Genomic DNA, 25,354 nt, shown 5'->3' with positions numbered 1-25,354 from the left:
GAACGTTACAAAACAAGCAACAACGCGATCTTCTTCGCGCGCGTTTTAATACAGAAGCGATCTGTGCTCGATGATTCGATGGTAAAAGCTTTCATTTAGTTTCAGTTAATGCTCCAATGATCCGTTTGCATGACTGCGATCTGCTACTGTACCAGCATGATAATAGCAAGATAAAACAAAAAAATAGAACGGAACGTAAAAGTCAGATCGATGTAGAACCAAGAAAATTTAATAGATTAACCGATCTCATTCCAATAACCTATGGCGATGTATTTGTATGGAACTAAACTTCAATATAAAAAAGTATATCGATGAATGCTCCAATGGTTTCTTAATACGACAACGATTTGCTACTGGGCCATTATAACAATTACATTTTACAATAGAACTCTATTTATTTGAACTTTCACTGGTAGAATTCACTCATCTGAGCATAATAATATTAACTGTAATTATACATGTATAACACACGTATAAACTGTTTGTTTCCTGACAAAGTCAAATTTCTACTGTATAGTTCTGCTGTAGAGGATCTGTTGTTGTTATTCGAGGATTCGAAAGCAAAAGCTTCGATTTAGTTTCAGTGAATGCTCCAACGATTCGTTCGTTCGCCGGACAACGATTTGCTACTGTAAGACGGTAATAATTATTATTTCCTTCTCGACTTCCTTGTTCCCTACATTGCGCAAGCATCCGGAAGGAGCAGTGTTCTTGCCGCTTGATACATGGTTACAAGTATCCGTTCAGCCCAGGTCAAGCGTGAATCTGACCCAGAAGAATCACCGTACATGGTGGATCCATCCTGACCCATGGATTAACCAGCAGCCACGTTTTACGCTTCCTACGAGACGATCTCTCGCAACCGGAAAGGTCACTACCTCGCGTGAAAGGATCGAGCTTTCATTCACGACACGATTACGCAAAGGTTACGATCAGTTATCAAATGAAAATGAAGTTTAGCTTGGGGGACATACTTCGCGCGATTCTAATACGAAGAATCAATATGCTGGTTCTGTCTTTACGCTATTTCCATTTGATCTAACACGATTAAAACGACGTTTCCTTAAAAACTTTTATTTGAATTTCATTCGTACTAGAAGTGCTACATTTTCATGTATTTTTCGGTATGCCTACTTTTCTTAGATCTGTACTCCGACTTTGCTTTATGTTTCTTCTCTGGAATTTAACGACTGGCTGTCAAGACTGCTTTTTTTTTTAATTTTTATTTTATCCTCTACTTTATAGGAGAATTGTATAAAAACCTTTCGGAATAAAGGGAACATTAAGTGCCTGTAATTTTCTTCAATGTATTAAATTATAGGGAATTCTTAATTTCAGTCTTTCGTTTGACGTTTGAAATTACTACTTAACCGTGACTTAAAAGTGAAATCTCTTATAGACAATTGTCTTTATAAATTTATGAAACAAAAAACCTGTTCAAATAAATGAACGCAGTATAGCAGGCTTTAAACATAGAATTCACTTTACAATAAAAAAGGCATATAATCATATAAATCTTATGTTCTATTGTATACGATCAAGCAACCAAACAAATTAAATACGTATGGAGGAAATCAATATAACAGGTTCTAAAGAACATAAAATTCATTTTACGATTAAAAATATTGCGTACAGTCGTATAAATCTGACGGTGCATTGTATACAATTGTAATAGCAGAGAAGCCTTGAAATTTTTAGATTATTCCTAAGTGGATCATATAAATAATCAAGAGCTCCGGTTCCACCTTGTTAACAATGTAACAGAGTTGAAAAATGCGACCACTTGAATCTATAATTACGATCACACATTTGCAGCAATGAATGGAAAAACGATGAACGATAACGTATAGAAGAAAACAAAGAATCAAAGTTGCAATGCGACTTTACGAGCCAAATCGCTGCGACGTGCGATAATAATTGCAAGACCCATCTCATTAGTACGTTCAGAGCGTTTCCTTGTTCCCGACATTGCACAAGAAGCCGGAAGTAGGTACGGTTTCTTTTCACCGAATGATACACGAGTGCAATCGCTTATCTTGTGCACCGAACACGGACTGATCTGTTTTGGTTAGAGATTCGCAACGTTCTATTCAATCTAGAGATACACTACTGTCCATAAGTATTTCGATACTTTCAAGTTATTGCATTGTAACAACTTACAAAAGCATTCAAATACTCGTAGAAACCTCTTTTATCAATATGTATACGTGTGTCTGAAATTTCATGTGTATTTTGGAATTTCACTGGCATTGTAATGAGACTCAAGATTATATTGGTAAAGTTTAAAACAAATCTAAAGATGTACACGAAAGTTATAAGATACTTAATACAAGTATATATATTTCATAGAGACTATAAAAGCATTTACATAGTTAATATGCACTAATTTTTTATTAATACAATGTTAGCAGTAAATATCCTGTAATTTCTATATACATTTTCGTACTGGTTTCAAGTTTGATCAATGTAATTATGGCATTCGTTTCTCACTATAGCGTTAAGGAAACTTTAAAATGTTTTATATAACATATACTTATACCTATACTTATAAAATATTTATGAACGATAATATAAGTAGGCCATTTTACGTTTTCGGTGTTAGGACTGTACGGTAAAATATGGTATTTCAGCCAAAAACCTGTTGGTCCCGCTATGAGATTTACACGGGTTATTAGTACTCGTCAAATAGAAAATTCGACGTACCGTCACGATAGTCACTAACATCACGGATATTACTTTATATTTATATAAATAGATTGTGTCGATCTTATAATCTTCGATTGCATAACACAGCAGTGCAATTACCGTAAATTATTAGCTTCCCGAGGATCTTCGATGAAGGAACATCGCACGAATCCAACTAGGTTAGCGCGAAATTGAAGAATCAATTTTTGATCGAAGTCAAAATGGCATCAAGGTTGAGCGTAAGGTTGAAAGCAAAATGGCATAAGATTAAAAGATGAAGTTATTAAAATATTCAGCGATAAAGATGAAACACTTGTCGAGAAAGATTAAACGATATACTATCGCCCTTTCACGTTCGATATTGTGAATCGGAAAGATTGATGGATCTTACTGACTAATAAGTGACAGTCTCTGCAAACAATAATAAATCGCTTAGTGAAAATAACGTTTTTTCTTCGGGGTTTTCCTGCTTCGTTGATTAAAGGGGTCTTTCTCGCGTGTCTGTTACAGTGCAGACCCATTTTCAGTCGTGAAAACCACGTTTCTTGCCAATTCTATCCCGCACCGGTACTTGATTACCTTTCATTAGAAAATCACAGTAAAATCAACACGACCTGGGTACTAACGGATTTCATCTTCGGTGAAAACCAACAAACGCGGTAACATTCATTTTTTTCTTTTTTTTGTAAATTCACTTCGAGGATGGTAAGGATAATCTCTCGCATATTAAAACGAGCCGAATCTATCCGACTCACTCGCAGGATGCGAATTACGCAGCGAGGAAGTATCTATTTTGCGAGCCGTCTTATTAATGTTCCAAGGATGTTTCGCGATGAAGAAGACTCGTTTGGAATTTCACCTTTTACCTCGACGTTCCAGCGCAATTCAGGCGATGCCTGTAAATCGAGAGAACCGCGATCGACGCCGGCTTCCTCTTCGAATAAACATTCTTCAACAAACCAACGAACAATTTACTTTCACCCTTAATCCAACCACCAGGTTTGAAATCAGTTTCCTATTACACGCCCATCGCGTTCCTTTTCCCCAATGAAAATTACAAACTCATGAACACTGAAAAAATCACACGGCAATTTACTCGATCGTTTATCTCGATCTTATCAGGCTTGTCGATCTTCAGTAAGATCCACAGAAATTTCTATCAGTTGCTTCTCATTTCTTCTGTTAATGATCTAGCAGTGAAATAATGTGCAGAAATTGCGCAAACGCAATATTGTAGATACTTTACAGAAGCTCGTTACATCAATCAGAGATATGCAAAAAATTGTATGAATAAGTAAGAGCTAGATGAACTTATCTATGAGTCTTCCAATTTCTTTAAACATGTAATTGCACAATTATGGTGGTAAGAGAAACAGTGACGAAAGGAATATTAAATAAATTCCTGGAATCCTCTGTCGTAGACAGACGTTAAAAAACAAGATTCCATAACATACTGGCTTCTATCAGGTTTAACTTTCATACAACAAAAAATCCATTTTACATTCTGAAAGTAGGAAAAGTGATAGGGCAAACAATGTCCAGAGTTCAACTTGACGTAAGATCGCAAGTGATTCATATTTCCGTATCAAATCAAGTTTTAATGCAAAAGAAATACTAAAACCGGAAAGAATAATACAAGACATCCAAAGTTCACTTTGCCGTAGAACTACAAAGGATTAATAGATCTATCAATTAATAATAGATTTACCAATGTCATTTCAATAACCTGCAAAGATACATTCGTATCAAATTAAACTTCAGTACAAAAGAATATATCTTATACATTGGAAATAAAAGAATAAAAGATTCATATCAAAGTAGAATCATAGTAGAACCACGAAAGGTTAATAGATTAACCAGTTTCGTTCCAATAATCTACGTTGACATAATTGTATCGAATTAAGCTTCGATACAGAAGAGTATACGTTTCTCATATGTTAAAAGAATAAAACAAAGTATAAAGTTCAGATCTACGCAAAACTGCGGAAAGTTAATAGATTCATCAATATCATTTCAATAATCTATATCAACGTATTTGTAATCAATTAAACTTCAGTATAAAAAAGTACATATATCTTGTACCTAAAAAGAAAAAAGAATAAGTCGAAAGGTGAAACTCAGTCGACCATAGAGCCATAAAAAGTAAATAGATTAAAGAATTTCGTTGAAATAACCTACATTGCCATACGTACCTTCGTATCGAATAAAATTTCAGTATAAAAGACTGCAGACGTGTATATCCCATATATCAGAAAAAGAGGATGCAACGAAATGTAAAGTTCAGATGTACGTAGAATCACGAAAGATTAATAAGTTAATTTCGTTTTAATGACCGAATAACTGTCGAAAGTAGAAAGAGCGGAACGAAATGTAAAGTTCAGATCGACGTACGACTATGAAGGGTTAATAGATCGAGGAAGCTGACCCAGTGAATCGATCCCTTGTTTACGCGTATTCTATGCGACCTACAGGGCACCGGTGCGACGTAGGTCGTGGCTTGACCCACACGCGGTTCGCGAATTCTCCTGGACGTCGGTGGCGACCGCGAGGCGGGATGTAGAGGAGCTTCGTTGGAGAGAGGCGATGCTCACACGTGCACCTCGGGGCATTCACGAGTTGGCAGTCGGCTGTTGAAACCCGCCCGGTGAATGCCTCCGCAGCCTCTCGTGCAAGGATTTTTACCGACCTTTCGATACATACCTATGGGGTTCGCGTACACGCGCCAATTTCCAACCTACGTCAGAAAATATATAATTAGCGAATGCCCGCCACTTCGAGAAAGGAGGAACACGATTGAAAACCAAGTGTGTGGTAAACGTCGGCGGCAGTGACGCGTGACACAGACGTCGAAGAAAGTGAAATGTGATTCTCCAGTGGACAGGAAGTTATAAGAAGGATTCGAGCATTGAACAAGTTTCATTCGATTTTAGAGCTAACGTTTTTTACGTTTAACACACACGCGCGTTCGGGAGAAATTCAGTACAATTAAAACGGCGACACGCATCGGCGAGGACCTCGTACGAGACCGTTCGAGCGATCGAAATGCGTAGATTATGGTTCAACTAGACAGTTTTTGACGACTTGTTGTATTGGTAAATATTACGATACAAATAGGATCGGGAGATATCGTCATATTTATACCATGAAGTTTGATTTATTATGAATCGGATTCATGTATAAAAAGAATGACTGATCTATTTACTAAAGAGACAGAATCGTTAGCGATCTCGGTCGTTTGAGAGAAAACAAGTCGAACAGTACTACGGATAACAGTTCTAAGAAAGAAAGAAAGAAAGAAAGGCGTAAGAAATCGATTGCCTTAAACGGAGGAAAAATGCTCCCTGCGTCGGAATGAGCTCGTAATGCAGCGTAATAACGGTTTCAACGATTTTTCGCGTGTCAGTGGATCACTAGGTTTTCTAGCCATACCGTCTGGCTGGGTTTTTGCAAAAGTTCACAGAGGTTCCGCTCGTCGCGTCATTCGTCATTCATCGATTAATCAATTCCTCTTTTAACACTTGGTGCGAACAGTGTTTACTTTCTTCAGACAAATTGATTCGTCCAACTGTTCATTAGATTCTTATCGCTGTAAATCGGCATGGAACGATAAGACGTCTCGATTCGTTCCGCGTGGTACGTGTGCAATCGTGAATCGTTCGAAATTTCCATCGGGACGCCGTTATATCGATTTGAAAGAAATTTGCACGACGAAAGGTCTAATGTGCCACTGGATAAGATGAATGGCTGTGGACGTTCGCGACAGGACGCGTTTCGAAGGAACTCGTTCTTTTCCATCCGAGTGCGCCAACGGGGGCCGTACATGATGGCAGTACACGAGCAACAAGTATGGGAATCGTCGAGCCACCGGCTACTGTGACACTAATGACGTTAACGACACGAAGATAATATGTCGCGTGAATCGTAGCAAGGACGAGTGTACCGGTATCAGTAACGAGACTATAATTGTACCCGTAGAGCGAATTACTCTAATTAATGGAGTCGTAATTAAGCGAAAATTAAGTTTCAACCGAGAACGATCCAAGGGTGCACGTGCAAATGCATCGATGACATTATGCAATCAAGGTGCTGTACGTATATCACCCGATAGAAATGTACAAATAACGATATAGAAATCGCTTAAACGATCACGTGTTAAAGTCGTGGGGATAATTTATGGATTTGCATGTCAAGATATGTTAATAAAGTTACGAGGACGTGCTTTTAACGCTTCCGCCGATGGAGAAAGAAGGGTAGACACACGCAGCTAATTTATAAATGCACCCTTCGAGGGGTCAGCCAAGCCTGTAATTACGCAAGTACGAACACACGCTGGTGGAGGCAAAGACAATGCAGGAGATAGCGTGATATCGGTGAGACATCGCGCGAGAAAAATTCCTCATTGTCCAAGGAATGTGGGCGTATCACGCAAGATATCTGATCGATAAAGAGAAAAATCTTGCGAGCAAAGAGGATTACAAAAAGCACTCTGTACGCGGTGCATATCGTTAATGTATCTCGTAGCGTTAAAACGAATTAAACTGAGAAAATAGAAGGGAATCTATGAAACTATAAAGGAATGAAATAAAGAGAATAGAAGAAACTCTCTAAAGGTATGAAATAAGAAGAAACTAGAAACAGGAGCTTTCTTACCTTATTTCGTATGATCGCAAATTGTGAAAGTTTATTTTTATCGAAATTTCAAACCTTCTTTGAGAACTGATTAAGGCAATAAAAGTCAAGATAAATAAAAAATTACACGTTGGAAAATACTGACAACTGATAAAATGGGAAACGCAAGATCGCAACCTTGCCAACGAAGCAAGTCGCTTTACCTATTCTACCTTATCCATAGAACGTGGAGTATAGTAACTGATCATCGAAAGGAACATGGTCGCTCCGATGATGCCGATCGAGAATCTGATTTATCATCGAGGTGCAGCGGATGCAACACGTGTGATTATGGACAAGACAGTCTTACTTTCGACAGGTAAGTCAGTTTTCTATTATATCACGGATAATGAAGGAAAGTAAGAAACTGTACATAAATGCAAGGGAGGTATAATATAATATGTATAATATACAGGCGGTCATATCTTATAATTACAATATGAATATGTGCAATAATTGTTCAGTTTAACATAGAATTAAATGAAATGTTTAGTATTGCAGGATAAACTTCAAGAAATACAACTTTTTAAATTATTGAACATATTTTTACTCAAAAACAACTACAAAATGAAAACCTATGTCGTCTTTACCCATACAGAAATCAATGAGGACTATTTAATAAATATTTAATAATAACAATAAATAATTTAACTACAATCGCGATCGCAGCCAATCAGCTCGTATTATTTGTTATATAATTAATAATTGTATCATGTCTAGTAATGCGATTAGTAATTATATATGAAATAATGCCGATTACCCGGGTCTCACCACGTGGAGGTTGCTGCGAGTGGAGACCCTCCCTAACCACGATCCCATCCACCCTTCCTTTAACGCAAAAATTGACTAATTTTATATTCAAAAGTTTAAGAAAATTCTTCTTTTGATATGCGTTTGCAAAACATTCAAACCTCTGATCGTCGTGCAAAAGGAACATCAAAAGAAACGTTTTAAAAACCGACGCGAACAGCTAAATCTGACAGTAAAAAATATAAAACTTAAATACTATTACTACTACTACTACTAGCACTATTTACTACTACTACTATTACTAAATAGTACTTTAATTATGCATGCATTTAACCCAAAACTAACCGCAAGCACTGAAAGCATTAAAAGCAACTTAAAAGCATTGAAAGCATCCTATTTGTTAATTTCAAGAAAACCCTTACTTAATTGATAATCTAATTTAATTTGCCTAATAAAAACCCAAAGCTCTCATGAGTTCTAACTACACAAATATCTTAATATAATAAAGGGGCTGGGAGAAGGGGTATTTTATGAAATGATTCCTCCAAAGCGTATCGTATTTGTAGCTTGAAATACTCTTGTTACTTCCTCTTCCCACTGTACCTGTTGACATTTCTGAAACAAACTTGAATTTAAATCGATTAAAATAAAATAAAAAATTTTGTATAAGCTCTACCTATGAGGGTCTAAAAGGGTCTTTATATGTAGAAACCTTCTTACCACCAACCTAGAGATCTCTTTAAACCCTACTCATCAGAAATCTAGAGGTCCTTTTATTTATCCTACGTATCAGAATTCTCAACAGTTTTTCTACGAGTCCTGACTAGAAAAATTTGGAAGCCTATTTATAGGGATCCCATATAAAAGAAACCTATCTACACAAAAATTTAAATGTCATAAAGGGAAGGAACGAGAAATTGTTTGGAGCATTGTGTGGGATACATGATATAATTGTTCTTCAGTCGATCTCACGATGAATCCTGAAACAGATACAAACCACAAAAAAGTTATTTCAATTTTATGAGATATATGTAATTAACTACCAATGATTAAACATTTCTTCATATTTGTTTCTTCTCTTTTAATACCTATTATTCCGTATTTGAGTCGTTTGTTCATATGTATCTCCCAATAGTGATTAAAAGTCCATATATAATTTACACTTTCTACGAATTAATAAATCTGGAACATACTTAATTATTGGATTAGTACTTTAAAAAAAGCAGCTGAAAGAAGGACACATTAGGCACAAGAAATATCAAATCATCAAAACCTCAATTTGAACATAAAAATTTGGATTTAAATTTGAATTGAAAAAATTGAACTTAGATTGAATTGAAATACTAAGATGAAAAAACGCAATTAGAACCATGTGATTTACTTCTAAACCATCAAATGACTTTTCATTTAACCAAGACAACAATAATTTTTTCACCAAACTAATAAATTCATATCAGTTATTACAAAATAAGGCAATAATAACGGACATTTACTGTTATTAGTTTTAGAAAGATAAACTGGAAGTTCTTACTTATATATGTCTTTTAAATAGATTAATAATACAACAGTATACGGAAATGATATTCAAATATTTCACTACATCTATTTCACTTTATATGTAATAACATCATTCAAGAATAATAGTATTCCTCGGCAAAAATATTCATTATCATTAAGCAAACATATCTTAGCAGTATTTTCAATCACAAACACTCTAGTAATAAAAGGAGCTGAAAAAGAAATGACTCTAAAAGCCAGAAGGGCCGTCAAAATATCCACTCAATACAATCCCCGAAAATAAACCGTGAGTGGAATATTCATTCTATTTCGCAAACTTTAATTTACTATATGTAATTATGAAATAGAAAATTCTCAAAATCAAATCGCGATGAGTGCTTCATCATATTTGCAATATTAACTAATTCACTATTGGCAAAAAAAGAAAGAAAAAGAAGAAGAAAAGAATATTTCCGTGTGAATTATTTGCGCAACACTAATATCTATTAATCTATGCACTCAGATCTAAACGTTCGCAACACTAATAACGGTCCAGCGTAGCCATATAAGAGGCTACAGGTGAAACTGCATCTGATGATACAGGAGCAGGAACGTGCTTGCAGTGGAAGAAGATTGGGCATGATATAAGCGCAACGCTACTTTAAAAAACTCGATCATTCATTGACGCAACTCTAACTAGAAAACTAATTAAAACAATCGCGATGGAAGGTCGCAACATTAATTCTTAAAACAAAAATAAAACTAATATCCATATATGAAGAAAAAGGTAGTTCAAATATTATACTATGCTAGTACAAATTGCAATATTATAAAGTTAATGAAACGTTAACAATTTTAAATCTAATCTTAAATGAAGGAAAAATTTTAAAGGACACAAGAAAACTAATATGTATTACTCTCTTATAAATTATGGAAATTCATAATCAAAATTGCAAAAGAAAATCGCGATATCGTAATTCGCAACTCTAACGCAAACACGATTATCATTTTATCGCAACTCTATTTCAAACCGTAATCAGTCTCTCGCAACACTAATAAAAAGCCGCGATGTTATTTCGCAACTCTAATTCAACCCGTAATTAATTTCTCGCGACACTAATAAGAAAAACCGTGGTTTGCCCAATGTGGTGGTGGACCGATATATACATCGGCCAAAAAAGAAAAAAAAGAACTACTACTACTACTACTACAAATACTAAAAGCGAGCATAGTGACAAAGTAGTAACGAGAATGACTTTCCATGTTCTGGATGACCCAGAGGATGGAGAACCATTGGTAGTTGCCCTCTTGAATGACAGTTTGCCGGGCCTCTTCAGCTCATAGCCTCTTCTTTCTTCGGGCGCAATGCCCGCTGTAACTTAAATCTAGGCTCGAGTCTTTCTAATCGCAAAATAAAAAATAACTTATAAAGGTAAAATAAAAAGATAAATCGCGGATGCTATTCCCAGTGTACATGGACGACCAACAATCATAGCAACCGCTGTCTGTTCGCATGTGCAAGCTCGAGCAATAAACGTTCGTTTCGGAACCCATTCGCGACCACGACCGCGATATTCGAAAAATCGATAGGCAAGGCTCAAGACAAATGGTATGCTCCATTCGTGATGCCAGCTTCACCGTCAATTTTTCAAATCAAATTTCCTGAAACAGGTTGGGCACGCGAAAACGCGCCTACCCGACGAAAGACTGTGCCAACCTGCCCGGCCCTACCTACTTACAGTTAACATCCATACAAGAAAATATGCTACCTATCCTACCCGGAAACCTCTATTTAAAACTGAAAAAATGGCAAAACAAGCACACCAACACATTCACTCCACGGTTCTCACACATAACCCGGGAGCAAAGGTCTACACTAGAGAGACGTCCCGGGACGCCTCCGACACCCGAGTTTCGCATACAACTTTCACACTCTAATGTACGTACCATTTTCCTGAAATCGACTGACGATGGTTAGCGACCATTGCATAAAAATATTCTACATATTTCAACTTTAATTATCCGAATATATTTAAATTTCAATTTTAATTAAATATCCATAATCGTATATAATCATGTATATGCATATCATATAAAGAAATAATTTGTCTAGAACAGATCATCGTATTTTAATCAATGTAATTATCATTGCAGTTTAATAAAATACTGAGATTAGTAGTATCAATGTTTGTAACCCACTATACCTATTTATTAACGCTGCTATTTCCAATTGATATTTGGTAATTGGATTCATATTTCTAAATCCATAACTATTTCAAAATTATAATGAATAGCAACAACGACGCAATTCCACAGCCTAACCACATACACACACAGTGGAAAATACGTCGTGCACGATACGCTAACGCACCGTCAGTCGCTGAAAAAATTGTTAAGCTTATAGACTACTCATCATGCCCATTACCTTCCTCCCACCCAAGAAGCACCTGGGCACGTGAATGAGATTCTGACAAGGAACATGGAAGGGGTTAAATCTGAAAATCCTATGCTAAAAATATGATTAGCCTATCTATTATATTTTCTGTCTAACGGGCTAATATTCTTTGATTTTGCAATCTAATTTCATTTCAAATGTTAATAATTCTATATTGTATTTTACTTTATTATTTTGATGAACAATTAAACTAAAATGAAGGAAATTAATGAAAAATACAGATATTTATTAAATATAAATTAAGATTCAATGCAAGTAATATTTATATCAATGAATGAATGACTCTAAATGAACTCTATTACTCGAAATATCCTCAGGCGATATTTTTATCAAAACACATCTTTGAAAACACAAAAAAACGTTCGAAATTTGTTTTGATTCTGATATCAGCCTGCCGCGAAGTGTTTTCTTGCACGTAAAATTTGATAACATCCGTCATAACGGAGAGTCAAAGTTATACTTTAACATATACTTTCGTATTTCATATTCCGAATTTTACTGAAATTATACTGTGTATACCCAAATAATAAAACTGCATAATAAAACTCCTTACCATCGTAAAGTAGAAGATTAAAATAAATATCATTTATAGTCTTTATTAGCATTATAATAACTTTAATCATAATTGAATTCCCATATTAACGAAGTCTGAGGGTATCAGACTTCTTCACTACAAAATACTTTGATTTTATAAATAATTATAATGAATATATTGTGAAATTTTCAATCATATGCATATATATACTAATTATATCTCATAACATAATATATTATTATATTATTATCAACATTATATTACTTATACAAAATACTTTATATTACAGTATGTAAATATCATACTGATATTATGTATATATTATGTATATTATCATCAACATTTAAAAACGCGGTGTGCAAGAAAACCTATCCTGAACTAATAAATAAAATATAGAGAAAAAATGTTACTACTCACGGGTATAAATACCCGCGGTCACTATGCTCGTCAAAAATTCTACGTATACAACCAATCACCCGTGTCGATTCGGACCTTTCATCCTTCGACATGATTGAGTGACCGGAGGAACACAAATACATGCGACTCACGGTTAGATATGAAGAATATTGCCTTCGATGTTGTTCTGATCCAAGGGAGTTCGTCATCAAGCTATCATCAAATTGGAATTGTCGAATTCAATGGACGAAAACTGTAACAAAGCATAGAATATTTTAATTTACTCGTAAATCGGCTTAAATAAAATACAAAATAGATAGTTACTTACATTTTTGGCTTTTGAAACACCGCTAGGTATTTTCCAGGGAACAGGAAGAAGGGGAAGAAGTGGCATACCTTTAACAAAATATGAATTATTATAATTTATTTTGAAAAATACAGCGAAGGTTGATCAAAAAATTTAACATAATAAAATATGAAATTCTATGAAGATTTAACTTTAACAGCAAAAGAAACTATAATTAGAATAAAAATAAAAATTCTAATATAAAAATTTAAAACCAGATTTTAGTTTTTAATTAATAATAATTACAGCGAAATACAAGAAAAAATTAATAAAATACAATGTGCAAAGATTCTTACATGTATAAATTTAAAACACCGCTACATCCTTCCCAAAGATGAGGAAAAAAGATGGAAGTTATGAAAAACCTGTAACAAAACATGTTAAATATTATAAGTTGTTCTTGAAAACGTACTTGTGATTGTTAGAAAACTTAAAACAATGAAAAATAAAACTCTATTCAAACGTGAAATTTTAATAATAAAAAGATTTGAAATTCTAATAAAGTTTAATTACTATATAAAAAGTGGAACTTTAACACAATAATAACAGACTTAGAAATTGAGTCTCTACCAATTTCTGAACGATATCAAACATTTTTGTTGTGTATTTCAATAGCAAAATTTTAAGATTTTAGTTCGATAAATAAATTAAAATGCAGTGTGCGAAAAACTTACATTCTTGAGCTCCAGGAAAGGCTTTATCCTCTTGCGAGACCTGCGACTCTACTACCGAAAACGAATGTGTAACAAAAAAAAAAAAAAGAATAATAGACTATTGACGCGTCTGTTTAAGTCAAATGACAATCGACGAACACACTGACTCTAATTTCGCGTCTGATTATTATAATTAAATTTAATGAAAGTTGTTATGCTCTAAGTCAATATTAAATGTGATTTAACGCAGCAAGCACTGATTCTACCAACCGCATTGCGCGCGGTCACAAAAATATTCTGAAAGAAAAACTTTATAAGAGGTAGGGCATAGGGAAAAGAAATTTATTTCTTTTTTCTGTCGAGTGTTTGTTTACGAAAATACTGCTTGTTTAGAACTACAAATTAATTATTATTTATTTACAATAGGTAGAATCATATATCATATCAAGAGAATGAAAATATACATGGAAATATCATACCAAAAATACGAAAGAAAATATATCGTTAGCTTATTTACAATATTTTTCAAAGCATTATTGTCAAATATGTATATATATGTGAATATTTCATAATACGATTAATTTGTAAAAATTACCCGCCAAATCGAATGTCCGCTATTACAGCTACAAATACTTTATGCATTACGTGACTTCCTTCTAATGTAACATGGCGTACTTTTTCTAACCGTTAAACAAAGCTGCGCAATACGAAAAAAAACGCGATGCGCAGAACCTGTTCAAACTTGTCTGTGATAGCGTACTTTCTCGAATGTAATAGAAGTTATTGAAAATGACAAAATTAATAGTCAATATTATATTACAGACAATTTTCGAGTAATGAAACAAAATGAAAAAGTTATTTGAATTTTTTACTCAAATGAAACAGAATCGAGAAAATCTATGTCAAATTTATATTAAATAATCTTTTCAATTTCTTCGGAAACATAATTTAATATATTCGAAAGAAAAAAGTAATTTCCTTAATCTTGATTTTTCATCTTGGTATTCTTAATAAACCGTAAATTTAGAATTTGTTTTATTAGATATTAATTAAGTTAATACCACAAAATATTTATAATAAATGGAGTTAATCGCATAGTGAATAAATATTATCAATTACCTAACTAATAAAAGAAAACAAACATATAAATACGTTTGCCTTCATTAAAATAAATGAAATATTACCTCATTTCGACGAAAAGTTATCAAATTTATCGTTAATTACCATGGCGTCCTTTTGACTTTCATCCCATCCTTTCGAATTTCACAGCATCTCTCTAATACTTTCAAGCTTCCCTCGGAATCAAATAATTGCAATCTGCGCAAAAAAAGAACAAAATATTAATACAAATGTATAAAAAGAGCAAATTATTTGAAAATGAAACAATGATCAAAGTCAAATTGTCTTTCGAAAACTCATTAGACAAACTACCGGCAAATGGGGTAACCAAAAAAACGATAAAAAAAGTAGATAACTAAATAATAGATTATAATAAAGTATTAAAGAAAAACTTACAATTAAGTGAAAATAACGATAGCGTGAATTTGAAGGTAAAGAAATGTCTATAAAAGTACCAAAGATATTTATCGCGAAGTGATGTAAATAAATGTACGTCTAATCTCTCTGATTGTCCATGCTTAACTGACTTCCGAACCGCGATTTATCCCGCGAATTTCGGCTGGCAAAGAGTGGGGGAGGGTGGTCGCTAGTTAGATGCGTATGCACGAATAGGATTCGTCAAATTCCTGAAAGATCTATGCTCAAGGATATGTTTTCAGCAATAAACATATTATGTCTCAAAAAAAAAAAAAAAAAGGAAATAACATATTAGATTGAATACTGAGATGCACGTAGAACTGATTAGTAGATAGAAAGCTGAAGAAAAATAAATTTTAATTCAAAATAAAATAATATCTGGGCCGAAAGAACTGTGATTAGTTTATATCTTGCACATACATATGTATACAGAAGACCTGTATATACATATTTATTATTCTTTTATTTATATTTCATTCGTATGAAAATTTTTTATTAATTATATGTTACTCATACATTATTATGAATCATTAATGCTATTGTTAATCTGACGATTATAATCAATTATTCGTATAGATGTTATAAGTGCTAAATGTTTTAAGTCTCTGTCATATGTTATTCGTATAACAACTTTCATTAACTATGTGTATGTTATTTATACTTGCTGTTATTATTCATAAATGTTTTAAAACATTGAAAATTCTTTTATCATCACTTTTTATTATTTTCGATGAACATAGAACAAAATAAAATATGATTCTAATGTGGAGTAAGGTTATAATATTGGCAAGTAAGATTAAAATAAAATCCTACTAACCTTTTTAGAAATTTTTACTATATACATTATACAAAACATTTTGAAATCTCACTAGCACTGTAACAAGATATGATTATCGCAATTAATAATCAGTGATTGGAAAAATTTGAAACATACCTGATAATGTATATAAAAATTACAAGATGTTTATTGAAAACACTACACTTCGCAAAAATCATCACGTGTTTAAACAGTTAATTATTACAGTACATTAATGAACTATGATATACACACACCAATTATGAGATCATCTTTGACACTAATCTTACACTTAAAACTAGTGTTCACGTTGTGTACTATTTTTTCACTAAGTATACGTTTTGCAGTAAATGTCTTGTATATTTTCAAGTTGATTCCAGGTTTTCACCTGGATCACGATTGTCGTGTCTCATTACAGTGCCAACGAATTTTCAAGAAGTTTCATACAACGAACATAATATGTTCTATATTCATACAAAAATTCCTATAGTAAGTTCGAATACTTTCGTATACCATTGTATCTCGTTAGTCACAGTTCGATGTACGAAAAAAAAAAAAAAAAAAAAACAAAAGGGAAAGCAAAAACAAAAGAGGAAAAGGAAAAAAAAAGATAAGAAAAGAATTATTAGGGATATGAAAGAAATATAATGACAGGAAGAGGAGAGGAAGAATGAAGTCAACAGGTATAAAAAGGAAAAGAAAGATGAAAGGAGACAAAATGAGGAAAGAGATGAAACAAAGAGACAAAAGAAAGGGCAAGTAAATTACATACACATAATTATATCATTAATCATAATTAATAGTTAATCATGTACACATAAATTAATATATACAGTTTGATATGCAAAGTTTCGTGTCGTATGTCACATGTTTTGCTAAACTTCCTTACCATCTCAGTGTCAGTCCCAACGTTACCGATTCAAGAATAGATAAGATTGCAATATTTAGAGTGAGTAGAATTGAACCTAGATTGTAGTATAACATTACAAACAAGATATAGATACTTTATATGTAATCGTAAGCAAAATCTAGAGTTTCGTACTTCTATCTCAACATCTTAACATTCGTCGACGTATTCGCACGTCTATAATTGATATTTGAATATTATAGTAGCGTCTCTTTCGTCGATCAAAATTACGTATTTCTCACCTACGTATCTCTGTTCCCGCCAAATCAAAGTCGTGGTAACATCCGCCATCTTGTGGCCATATTCAGTATTAAACTAATGCATTCGCTAATTCGAAGATCAAGTTAAAAATTCCTTTCTTTCGAACGTTCATCTGATTATTTAGAAATTCCTACTTCGTCATCGTGTTCTAACGTTTAATATGCTGTAAGTACAACAATAATACACAATAAAGGTATAAAACTATTTCAAAAGATGTTCTTTCAGTTCGATATCTATAATAGCTCGATATTCATACGTTTTCAAATTTTACGATCGCCATCTTTTTATATTCTCAAGTAAACATCACAGAATGAGAATAAATGTGATCGAAAATGACGTTAAAAATCAGTTTGATACAGCAGTAAGTTCTTGTTCGTGAATTCAGTCTCTGCGATAACACTCATGCAATAACCGTTGCAATCGTTTTACGTCCGTGACGAAGATTACCTATTCTAAAACCTAGATCTACCATTCAGTGTCCGTTTCGTGCTTATTTTACACGCATATATGGTAAGAAAACGACTGAATATCGACCACATACTCTTTACGTTTGTCCTTTCTGCCCCTCTACGTGACGCATCACAGGATAAACTGAAACCTGGCTTACATTACGAACAGGTGGAGGCGCCGGTGTCAGTAAACCTCCGGTCGTCTTAAAGAGCGGATCGCGTCAACGAATGTCTCTTCCCTCACGAGACCCCGGTGAACGAAAGTCGTGCCAGTTGCATTCGATTTCAACAATGAAAATTAATTTTCATCTGCATCGTGCTAGTTCGTGAATAAATTTTATTTCACGTGCGCTTCGAACCATGCATCGGGAAGGTTGAACGTGGATCACGTGTGACTCATAGGAAATTCAGGTAACCTCTTTGCATTCTGCATTTTGTATTTTTATCGAATCCGATTCTGTGCGATAATCGAAAGGTAGACTATCGTGGAAATTTTGGAAATTGGACGTGGTGAAATATCTGTGAGGACAGGTTTGTTTAGAAACTTTGATTTAAAAATTAGATGTTACGTTTGATACATAGAACCGATAAGACATGTTATCCAAGATGTCTTGATGCACGCGAACATAGGACGTTAATGTCCTTTATTTTTTGACCATTTCCCGAAGATGACGACGACAGGATCTCGTTTGAACTTCCTCGCTTCGTCCCTTTAAGGAAACGCCGGTTCTGGATCTCTCCGACTCTGACGATCCTTCTAATGCATTTTCGACCGTGAAAAAAACCTTAACGAGTCGTGCAATTTCATTCACACACGGTCGACTGTAAAAAGGAAACACGCAAACCACTACGAATCAGGCAACTAGTCTTTACACACATACGCACACCTGACGAAGAGCTGCTGCTGCTAATAAACCAGCGCACGAGAACGCGTCTATGTTCACCGTGAAAAAGACCGATGATCGTTAGTTTTGTGCCAATTACGGCAATTATAAAATACCGCGTCTTTTTTCTTAATGCAAAATCACTCGGCACGTTTTCTCGCGAATGATTACACCGACGTTATTATATTCTGCTCTTTGTTGCATACACAATCATGGAACATGCTGGAATACTATTGTTCTCCTGAATGAAAACCCTTGCACGGCGGAACGAGTCTATTCGAAAAACAAGCCGTGGAATCGGGACTATTATTCTTTCACCATCTATTCGCGATGAATAATAATTATGAAACGTGTCCGTGGGACAATGGAAACTTGGGCAAATCGACGAAAGAGAATTACGAGTCTCGAGGCGAGGCCTTAAACGCGGCTAAATTCCTTGCTCCGATTCAATTAACTCTGTCGCGGTATCTTTGCGGCGATTACTTTCTTTGTTAGCCGTGGATCGGTGCCTAATAACTCAGGGTACGGCTGTTACATAACCGCGTGGGTGTGCACACGCAGAAGTCGTGCGAACCACTAACGCGAACTCGAGTAATTATTTAGGCAGGGAGAAATTAATGATACGGGAGTAGTCAGGCATAATAAATTAGGCGTTTCTTACGTGATCGTTCTCCTCCTTGCGGCACAAGGCGGAGAACATTCACCTCTCAATGTTCACCAATCAATCACGTCACGGTGAAAGAATCGTGTCACGGACATTTCATGTACGAATCGATCCTCCTAATAGATATCTTATCTTAACGAAAACAAATTGTCTAGACGGAAAAGAAGAAACAGATATTCGTGTTTCACTAGCAGCATTATGAGATTCTGTAACTTTGATATAGCTAGTAGCAACCTGGAAATGATCAGGATACACGTGTACGGTTCAACATCCTTTTCCACGTGGAATAAAGTGACCGATAATGAGAACGACTGCCATTCCGGGTTTAAGTAAATCAGCCGCTCGATGTCCATCCTGGATACATAACGGTGCTTGGATTTCGTGCCCATAGATTCTCCGTTTCAACGTAATGATTTTATTGGCCGGCATACGCACCAATTTACGTAAATACGCACCGACCACTTTTTCTCCTCCGTGCTCGTGCAGCTGTAGTTTCACGGACCACGAGGAGGACTCCTTTGACGGTCACTCGTTAAACGTAACTTGTAACTTGGTACCAATTTACGATGTACGGAGCGATTTAATGCCCTCGGATACTAATAAACAGATTCTACCACCAACATACGTTATACCGAGCTAATCATAAAACGTACAGTTTCCATCAAGCCACGTCTTTCGTGTAGCAGAACGATCGATAAAAGAGGGAAGCTTGTAAAATAGAGCAAATAGAATTTAAATCCCGGAAAAGGGTTGAAACTAGAAACTCGTTCGATCGGTCCTATCCTATATTTATTTAACATATGTTAATACGTAGATCAGGTCGGGGTTGCAAACTGTTACACTGTTGCTAATGAATGAATGTTAATCGTCCCCTTTGTAATTACAGATACAGGAACGGAAGATAGCTATCATACGGATTAAACGATCGTAGAAAGTGGTAACGAGAGTATCTTATTTACGGAGAGACGTATCACATCTCTAATTGCTATCTTCTTTATCCGACAGAGAGAAATTGAAATATGAATATTAAAATTCATGGTATACATTCCTTCGAGTGTTATTAGAGATTGAAAGTACAAATCGCTTCAACTGATCGTACGAATACACTTTTCACGATACTCGATGCTAATAAGTAAAAGATAAACGAGTAATGAATATTTTGGAAACGTCGGATTGTTTCCATGAGAACTTCCGCTACACTGTATGTTAGCACCGTATGTTACCAGTGTAATATTAATGGAGATAGGCTGAAGAAACACGATTCTTTTACCACATCGGAGAGAATAAGTTGCTCGTTAATTCCTACGGACGTTAACCAAAGCAAAACGTAAAGAAATACAGCGATGCTCTTCCAATTTTAATGAGAACGATAAGACAAGTTCAAAACACGTTTTACTTTTAATTGCATGCAGTCGCATTGATTAAATTTCTGGTATACGAACGGTTGCACACACACGCACGTATATCTGGGGAATCGCGCTTAGAAAAAAGTACGAGCGCGCTGATTCAGATCGGAGGTGATAGGACAAATACGAACTTTAATCAAAGCGACTAAACAAGTTCCACTAAAAGCACTTGTAAAAAAACCAAGAAAAAGAAACCACTCTATTAAAATACTACTCTACGCACAACGCAATCGAGATCTAGGAATGTAAATTACTCGAGTCGAGTTAATGAACACGCATCAATTATATTTATAATAATCCGGATATGAAATAACGGGTGTAACGATGATAAATTTCTGTATATGATTTCGAGGCAAGATTACAATCAGTTTTCTGGGGTACTTGAACTTTACGTATTCGCACGGCCGTTAAATTGTCGGTTATACTAATTAAATGTTTATTAAATGTAGGGGAATTTTTAATTTTTATCGAACTTTCTAAAATGTACTCATTTGTATTATCAAACACTTGCATCCTCATCAGATGCGGTTGCATAAATTTCCGTTTTTCAAGCATGTCTCTTTAAATTGATAGTTTCCTCGCATTCCGCGTTGGAAAGTAGTTCAGGGACATCTCGGCGCTAGCGAGCGTATTTCAGCTTGTTTAATTCTCGGCGTTTAACTATCCGAAACGGTATCATTCGACGAGCCCGATCACTTTCCCGTAACATCAAGAAATTACTGATTAAATTGTTAGAAACTAATATGATACGTGCGCACGCGATGATACGCCAAACAAATGCGACTGTCGTTCATCCTTGAGAGATTGCCCGAACAGTAAGACTAAAAATTAAAATATATAGACCGTGACGATTGGAGAAGCCGGCCGGCACGCGACAATTTCTTTCTCTATTCTTTGCCACGGCGGCCGCGTAAAAGTTTCACCATGGTGCTCTTCTTCGAGGAAAGTTAATAAGAAAGTTCCTTCTCGTTAATTGCCGCGACAAAACGCGTTCGCCTCGGCTCTTAAACGCGGTTGTGCCATTCGAATGGCACGTCTCACTTCGTGTCTCCTGCCGTTAACACGATGAATGATCGACCGGCTAAAATGACTAAAATCGTAAATCGATCTGTCCGAGGATGATTGAAAATGGTAATCGGTAACGTTTTTCCAGGCGTAATCAGTTGACGTGATAAATGGTGAGATATTTATTATCGTGAAAGTGCCCCTCATTGATCCAACGTGGTACATTTCTTTTTCCTCTTCCTCTTCTTCCTGTTCATGTACGTCGTCTTATTCTCTTTTCTTCTTCCGTTGCTAGTAGCAGCAGGTACTGACGTATCTGCAACAAGTTCCCAGATGATCTAAACGTTGAAAATATAGAAGATACGGTAACCATAAATTAGTCGATTGACTGAAAGAAATGTGAGAAACGCGGCGATTTACGCGTAAACTTACCTGCTACGAGCATAATACAACGATACCACTATTATCGTCGTCATCGCCGTAATCATTATCGTGATTATCATCCGTTAATTACCGGCGTCCAATTACCTGCCACATCTTTACATTTTTTTTCTCTCACCCAGGGACGCTTATTTTCGATTCCGTTCACCGTTACCGTTTCAAGCTAGAGCAGCCTCAGATCCATTATTAAACATACGCGAACCATTTATTTCCGTGTTTCCACCCACACTGCGATATATCACCGAGAAACAGGGACAGTCGGATTAATTAGATGAAAGTCGCGAACAAAACCGACTTTCCATCGCGACGTCTGTCCGTCAACTGGAAACATTTAATTAACCGGAATTATTTTAACGACTCTTAATTGTCTTCTATGCAGATCCGCGATGTTTAACCGACGTGCGTCTGCTCGAGTGATTCATTAACTACATCGGTGAAGCATTTTCTTCGTTGATGGATTAAGTAGTCTCTTATACATACTACTCTATCCAAGTAATTCTAGTCACGTTCCTCAAGAGGAAAGAAAATATCGAACGAGCCTGTCACGGTTCTAAACGATTCTTCGAGCTTCCCTTTTCAGTTTTTCCACGCGAAACAATGTCGATAGACGTGAAAATGGAGCGTGTAATCGCTATGAATGTTAGAAAGAGCAGCGTCCTAAATGTGTACGTTGTTGCTGGTTGAGCGAATAATCAAAGTATCTGGTTTTTGCTGCATCAATGTAAAATGTAAGCGGATCGACGCCATGGACCACGGTAGAGGTTCTCCGTTTTTACGAGACGTTATTTATCCAGCGGCTTCCGGAAGCATTTGAGAGGATTCTCAAGGCGAAAGAAACGGACGATGATCGGTTTGCTGTAACAGAGCAAACGGTCTGCGAACGGTCCATTAAATCGTCCCGCGAACGATCGGAAACCGGCAACGAGGTAATGATCCGTTCACGCTAGCTAGTTGCTACTGTACCAACGATTCATTGTAGAAGCTGTTACGCTACAATGACAACCAGATTAGTTTCGTTTATCATTCGCTTACGCTTTAGATTCGGCACTTTTTAGTAATGAAAAATTATACTTTGCCATATTTTGTCAGAGATCGATCGATGTCCGATCAATCTTCCAACGACTTTTTCTCCGGCGATTCAAAGTATGAAATACTCTGAGATTCTGATGGCTCAAGCTTCGGATAGTTATCTTTCCTCTGACAACTATTTCTTCCACTGCATCTTCCGAGAGCAGGATCTTCCTATAACGAAATACCTATAAATCACGCTAGGCTACCTTTTCACGCGATCACGGTGCGTATATGTCGTTTCCTAGTGGTCCATGTAAACACGTCACGTAGTTAAGAGCACGTGTAGCAATGCCGTGGCCCTCGTCCTGCATGGGAAATGAGGCTGGCGTGCCTGAATTTCAACCGATCGAACGTGAATTTCTGCGAGCGCGCACGACTTCCTCTCGCGCATTCCATGCCCGTTACACACGGCGACTCGGCATTCCAACCACGGAGTTCCTAAAGCCTCGTTCACAGTGTGCATAGGTTGGCCAAGCCGTGCACAGTCGATGTAGCCGTGACTTCGCGTTCCTTTGTCTGTTGGCCAGAACAAAGACACACTCGCGCCGGCGGAAGTGTCGATTTTGTACGCGAAATCGTTTCCCCTTGTCCCAGGGAAACGTTCTCACGACCCGCCGCGATTCGTTACGCCACGACAAATGCAGTCATTTGATGTTCTCCAGTCTTATTGTCAGACTTGGAAACTAGCCAAGAAAATAGCTACGTATTAGAGTTTTAATGTCTGAGGCAAACGAACGATAAAATGTTGTTGAGATTTTGTATGACACTAAAGGAATATCGTGATTTGGCGGGTTTATATTTCTAATAGTATGTATGCATCGCGTCGTTAGGAATATAAAGCGCAGGATAAAGCGGCATTGAGAGGAGTAACGTGAAATTATTATGATCTTCGACAGCGACACTCTATCTCAATGTTACGTAATGAGTTAGAAATCGTTTTTACGAATACTAAGTGAACAGATATTTTTCAATGGGATAGTGGGGGCGTTAAAATCAGTGATTTTCTCTATACAGTTGCCTCTAACTGATAGAAAATTAGAATGTGGAAGTTATGAAATGTTCTCAGTTAAGACCATTCCATTTTTCAAGCATACGTAAGAAAAGATATATCGCATTTACTTACGAATCAATGATACTGTTCTCTATTTCAAAGGACGGGTTTTTTAACGAAACTTCAAACCTCGAAAATTAATTACCAACGTGACCTCCTATTTATCAATATCGCCCCTCGTAGAAACAACGAAAATATATCAAAAGGCATCATACCTAATCGTTATATCCATCTATGATGTCTGTCACGCAGAGTCAAGGACTTCTTTAAAATTTTCAACGAACTTCCCGCCTCACATTTTCTCTCAGATTTCTTCCGTGCAAGCAAGTATAATCGCGCAAGAAGCGCGGCCGTGGACAGGTCGCCGCGGGAACAAACGTTCGCCGCGGCAAAACGCGAGGAATCGAAGCACGTAACGGTGCAACAGCGATACGAAACCCGGGGAACGTTTTATAAGGTGCTGTAAATTAGGTTTCTCTTGGTTCCGAGTGTCAAACGTCACTTTAGGTTCGTACTGTTCTTATTTGTTCTTCTGTTTTTCGATCCTCTTCCGTTCGCCAGACGACACAGTGGTGCACGTGTGCCCGTGTAAAGGATACAGTTATGCGTTTCACGGCGAGAGGAGAAGATGGGACCTCGGCAGACGGAGGATCCGTTTTATAACTAGAGATTCATAACGGCACACGACCTCACAATGGACACTAGCTGCCAGGCAACGACGCGACGGGCCCAATGGCTCAGTCCGATCGAGCGATGTCTCTCGCCAACCACCACTTACCGAACCGTTCTACTAACGTCGTGGAAACACTGACACCAAGGGATTCAGCTATTCTTTTTTCATTTTTTCCTTCGATGGCAATGACATTTCCTAGACGGGAGATTTTGCATTCAATCTTTT

The 25,354-nt window shown here is 36.1% G+C and overlaps 1 protein-coding gene and 2 long non-coding RNA genes across 5 annotated transcripts in view; 1 reads left to right on the top strand and 2 right to left on the bottom strand.

Annotated features, from left to right (window-relative positions):
- The first annotated feature begins 5,258 nt into the window (after positions 1-5,258).
- Positions 5,259-25,354, top strand: part of LOC132913512 (uncharacterized) — a 50,103-nt gene continuing 30,007 nt past the window's right edge. For 2 of the 3 annotated variants that reach the window (XM_060971918.1, XM_060971919.1), the window contains exon 1: positions 18,142-18,345. Coding sequence is in view for 1 of the 3 variants with exons in the window: in XM_060971916.1 (XP_060827899.1) it covers positions 7,470-7,672 (203 nt within the window). In the remaining 2 variants the exon portion in view is untranslated. Of the gene's footprint in view, positions 7,673-18,141; positions 18,346-25,354 lie in introns of those variants that run through there. The other variant, XM_060971916.1, reaches the window with a different exon arrangement.
- On the bottom strand, positions 13,315-14,314 carry LOC132913626 (uncharacterized). Its single transcript, XR_009659414.1, has 3 exons — positions 14,007-14,314; positions 13,629-13,697; positions 13,315-13,382 (listed from the first exon to the last, which is right to left on the bottom strand). It is a non-coding gene; the product is annotated as an uncharacterized LOC132913626 (long non-coding RNA).
- On the bottom strand, positions 21,153-24,436 carry LOC132913517 (uncharacterized). The gene is made up of 2 exons (XR_009659396.1): positions 22,326-24,436; positions 21,153-22,209 (listed from the first exon to the last, which is right to left on the bottom strand). It is a non-coding gene; the product is annotated as an uncharacterized LOC132913517 (long non-coding RNA).

The sequence above is a fragment of the Bombus pascuorum genome, chromosome 13 (genome assembly GCF_905332965.1).
Source record: "Bombus pascuorum chromosome 13, iyBomPasc1.1, whole genome shotgun sequence".
Taxonomy (NCBI): domain Eukaryota; kingdom Metazoa; phylum Arthropoda; class Insecta; order Hymenoptera; family Apidae; genus Bombus; species Bombus pascuorum.
Note: the sequence above shows the minus strand (reverse complement) of the source record. Positions and strands in the feature narration are given on the sequence as shown.